We start from the raw sequence: 5,330 nt of genomic DNA on the forward strand, positions 1-5,330 counted from the left end.
TGTGACAACCAAAGTGCTATTCACTTAGCAAAGAATCCAACGTTTCACTCTCGCTCAAAGCACATCGATATCCGACATCACTGGATCCGAGAAGTTCTGGAAGAGAAGCTCATACATCTCACAAAGGTACACACCGACGAAAACTGGTCAGACTTTATGACCAAGGTATTACCGATCAAGAAGTTTGAAGATTGTCGCAAAGGCACCGGCATGACAACGGTTTCGGGCTAAGTCGGAAAGAGGGAGATTTGTTGGTTTTTTTCTCCATTAGCCCAAAACCCAAAATCATGATCCATATTAAAAGCCCAAAAGAAGAGCACAAGGAGAAATAATTATTTAGAATTATGAAGAAGAAGAGAGAAAATTATGGAATAAAATAATTAATGTTAGATATTTTGAAATAAGATAATAATTTAGAGAAATCTAAAACATGTTAGAGTTTGTTTCTTCACTTGTATATATAGGGGTGCTCAGCACCATTTATATCATCTAAGAATCAAGAAAAATAATAGAGAGAAAACATTTCATAAAAAATTCTAAGAGTCTTTAAGAAATCTTCAAACACAAACCTTAGTAAAAATCTCTTTCCTAAAATACGAAGATTGTCTCAAACATAAACCGTCTGCATTCCATCTTAACCTCTCGAAAAAATTATTATCCGCTATCTTTCCCAACACCACCACATCCGCTGCCGCCACCGCCACCATCGTGATGTCCTCCTCCACCGCCACCACCGCCACCACCGTGATATCCCCCTCCACCACCGTATCCGTGATTGCTAGAAACGGAGGCAGTGACTGACGCAGCCGAGAGAAACAAGAGACCACCACCAATACCATTGCTTCTTGTCTGCTTCATCCTACAGTCGTGATGTGCGGAACTAGAGACAGGAGGGAGATATGCAGCCGCTGGATAAACCGTGAATCCACCAGCATCTCTGCTTTTCTGGTTGATGGGCTCGTTAGTGACTGTCCTCTTCTCTCTCATCTTCCCTAGACAACCAATCAGTATAATAGTCAAAACAAAGATTCCACTACAAACTATCAAAATGATACCACCGGTTTCCATGATCGGTCTCTCTCTATGTTCTGTTTTTTATTTTTAAGATTGTATTTATAATCGAAAAATATCAAAGTCCTAACATGGTAATAATGTAGGCATCAAGTTGTAGATTGAATTTTTTTTTTTTTTTTTTTTTAAGAAACCATGATATTATCCAGTAAAAAGTGGACAAATAAATTTCAAACTTAGGCAAAATTTTCAAAATAGTTCCAAATTTTAGCCAAAAAAAATCAATATTATTTTACCAGTTATTATATTTTATTAATTAAACTAAACAAATATCTTACCATATTTCTGTGGTTTTACTTTTAACTTACCAGTCTCCCTTTTTCTTCCTTTTTTGTGTGCAAATAATGCTATTACTTTTTTCAAAAATAAAATAAAATAAAAGCTATTATCATAATAAATGCTTTTTTTCATTATAAATATTCAGGTAAATATAATTCTTTTTGTTTCAAACAAAAAAATGTTCTGCTTAGTTTTACTTACTTGCATTTCTTATCAATAACTTTTTGTATTATTTATCAATTTTTAAATTTTTTATCTTGAATTTTTAATGTTTTTAAGATTTCAAAAAAAAAACATCTGATTTTCTATCTATTGAACGAATCCAATAAACTCCATAACAAGCAAAGAAAACCGAGTCCGTACACAAAAACTAGTAAGTCAGGACGTGTGTTTGGTTAGATTATGGTTCGTTTTTTGGTTTTTAGCTTTTCGGTGCTAGAAATATAGGAACCATTCGGTTATTTATGAAATTCAGTTCGATTTTGGTTTTTGGTTCATTTCGTGTAACAAGGTTAAAACAGACTAACATCCAATAAAAATTTAGTTTCAATTAAGTTCCGGCTCAGTTCTGTTTTTGAATAATTTCAGATAATACGGGTAAAGATTTCAAATTTTTGGACTAAATATTGGGTAATCGGATAAATTTAATTCACACAAAAATTATTTGGGTAGTTCAGATAATTTAAATATTTCCTATAACAATATTCTGTTAGCTTTTTTGTAGTTCAGTTTATAAATATTATTTTAAATATTTTTGGGAATTTTAAAACTAAATATAATTAATATTTTTGTATATAAACTATATTTTAGATATTAGGCTACCCATTCAGTTCACGGTTGAGTTTTGTTTTGGTGTGTAATTTTTCGGTTCTAGAAATATATAGTAACTATTCAGTTATATGTGAATGTCAGATTGGTTTTGGATTCAAATTTTTGGTTTGGTTCCAGTTTGGTTTTTGGTTCTCGGTTTATATGTGCATTCTTAAAAACTAGTACAGACTTGGATTGTTCCAAATTCAGTTTACATTCGGTTAAGGCTATTCAATAAAATATCATCATTAGTTTGTTGTAAGTTATTATAAAAAGCTGAAATAAAAATAATAAAACATATTAATGCAAGTGTTGGAACCGGGTTCTCGGTCTAAACTGCAAGTCTAACCCAACTATCAAAAATTTAGCGCCTCTTGAAAACTCATTAAAGATCAAAGGCCCATATCACATAGAGTCCATGAAAAATTAAGTCAAAGTCTTGTTTAAATCCTTGAATCTGTATATGCTGAGGACAAAAAAAAAGTCTTGATAAATGATCTTGGTTAGAGTCTTGGTCAATGGTCTTTGTCAATATATAGTGTTTTGAATGATCATTATTTTGACAATTTATTCCTAACTAATGACCATAAATAATATTGTTTTCAGCTAGAAATCAAATATAAAAAGAATAGAAGTAGAGCTAGGAAAGGAGCTTGATGAGAAAAAAATGAGAGAAAATAAGAAAATATACCATGAGAGAACCATTCTAAATATTATTTCCATGTTCCATCAAAAACGATATTCTGTAGAAAACATCTACACTCTCATCATTCATTCCGGCATAAAGAGGCTTAACATCTTAGTGGCCTTGCTGCTTATCTGCCCAAACTATCTAGCTGCTTAAATGCCTTGTCTCCTAGTTGTTTTGCTGCCTACCTACTTAGCTGCCTTGCTGCCTAACTACTTAGCTGCCTTGATGTCTTACTGCCTAACTAACTATCTGCCTAGCTGATATGAAGACTTGGAGACCTAACGAACTAGAGACATGAAAACCTGACGGCATGATGACCTGACGACATGATGGGCTGACGATATTTGTGGAAACTTTGTCCATTTGGCATCGTAAAGTTGATTTTACCAGTTCATTCAACCAAGTCTGCAAGACCTGATATTGTATTGATAATAATTTTTGTCAGTTTTATATCAGAAAATATCTCATTTGTCTCATAATAGTATGTCTTGTTCCACTATCTGGTATACAAATTTCTCGAATCTGTTTCCTAGATTTTGTTCCATTAGCATTGTGATCCATTCCTTTAATTGTCATAAACATCATAAAGGGAAATGTGAAATTAATTTATATAATAATTACAGAAAAGAAACACAATAATTATACGCTATGTTAAAACATCATTATTTGTTTAATACTGAACATGTATAATTTATACATGGAAATATTGGAGACTATTCATTGGTCTCACTACAAGAATTTCAATTCTCTTCAGAAGTAATATAGTCCAACTCATTTTTAAAATCGGAGGACTTGAGGTACGATGTCTCCTCAAATTTTTCTTTCAGGTTCACTTCTTTCGCTTTACCTTTTGTGGACGCTTGATAGAACTTACATAGATTTGGAGGAGTACGACATGTACAAGACTAATGTGCTTTACATCCAAATTTGTAAAATACAGTCTCACGCTTCCGGTGGTATCCACTTGGGTTTCTTTACCATATGTTCATACCTAACCCATTTGTTACATTCCCTCTATTTGGGATTGTAAGTTCTCCCACATTTATTACCGAATCGACAACCACAACCCGATTAGTTTGACTTCTCTTTTCTGAATTTTCTACCGACAAAGCATTCAGTTAAAGGAATGCCTTGGCTCCCGTAGGTTGGGATTATAGTTTTTAATCAGCAGTTTATAGTTCTTGTCAGCCAACATGAGCACCATAAATTCAGAAAATTTTGTGTACTTGCTGTTTTTGTAAATTTGGGGTTGCACAAGATGCTCTTGTGGAAAGTGAAGTACCTCTTCTTGAGCATTTCTGCTTCAGAGACAAGATTACCACAATAATTTAATTCTGAAACGATTCTCAGGATAATAATTTAATCATGAAGTCTCAGACTTTTACATTTTTCCAGAGAATGAAGAAAATTAATTTTATTTTGGTTATCAAACTTTTCTTTCAGAGCTTGACACAAATCAGCTTAGTCTTCTATTTCTGAATAGTCATATGTTACATACACATGAGGAGATTTATTTCCAATGTTAATCGATCCGGTTAACCTTTTCATCATTAGATGTAGTTTCACATTTGTAACCCATGCAACGTAGTGTTCTCCGGTTATTTTGAGAGATGAAAATTTGAAAATTCTCAATAAATTCTATTTGATTTTTTTAAGACGATAAAAATTATTAGAATATCATAATTTTTTTAATGAACTATTTAAATTGTTTATACAAGCAATTATAAGTAAAAATATCGCATAATTCTCCAACAAAAAGACCATATATAGAAGCAAAAAAATTACAATCGCACATAAAATAAAAAAAAACAAGCGAATAATTTTTTCGCAATAAAAAATCGGAAAAGAGTTATTTGAAAATATTTAAGAGAAGATGAAATGAACGAGTGAAAGATAAGTGTATTCTTAGATACCAAATACTGTTCATAGCCGTTTAAAAATAGTGAAAATATTGAAAGTTTTTCTTTGTGACCGGCATTAAAATATTTTAACAGAAAATCAGTCCGAAAATATTGTAATAATTAATCAGACAAATCCAGTGAAATTCATAATATTTTATATATTCAATTATCAATAATATTATGATGATAAAATTATTTCCGTTATAACATTACATAAATTATGTGATGGTACAACCAAGCCAATATGTTAGTTATAAATTTGATGTATTTAGCAACCATGGTATAATAATATGACGATAGACTGTCTGTATTAATATAAGCCAAGAATTGTGCAGTAAAATAATCAATATAAAATAATAAATAATAATATAAACGGTATAACAGATGTTATGACATGATATATATAAACTCTACCGTATTGGAGAATGATCAATAATGTATTATAATAATATTTATAATTTTATTTTATTAGGAAATTTAAATATAAACAAAATTTTATATTTGTAGAAGGAAGATACTGCTGATATACGATAAATGTATGAAGATAAAAATTTTATGACATAGAAAGAAGTGTGTTT

At 31.1% G+C, this 5,330-nt stretch overlaps 1 protein-coding gene across 1 annotated transcript; it reads right to left on the reverse strand.

Annotated features, from left to right (window-relative positions):
• Positions 1 to 654: 654 nt before the first annotated feature.
• On the reverse strand, positions 655 to 1,068 carry LOC106350051 (alanine and glycine-rich protein-like). The gene has a single exon (XM_013789995.2). The coding sequence runs from the start codon at positions 1,066 to 1,068 to the stop codon at positions 655 to 657; it is 414 nt and encodes a 137-aa protein (XP_013645449.2).
• Positions 1,069 to 5,330: the final 4,262 nt, after the last annotated feature.

The sequence above is a fragment of the Brassica napus genome, chromosome C6, assembly GCF_020379485.1.
Source record: "Brassica napus cultivar Da-Ae chromosome C6, Da-Ae, whole genome shotgun sequence".
NCBI classification, from domain to species: Eukaryota; Viridiplantae; Streptophyta; class Magnoliopsida; order Brassicales; family Brassicaceae; genus Brassica; species Brassica napus.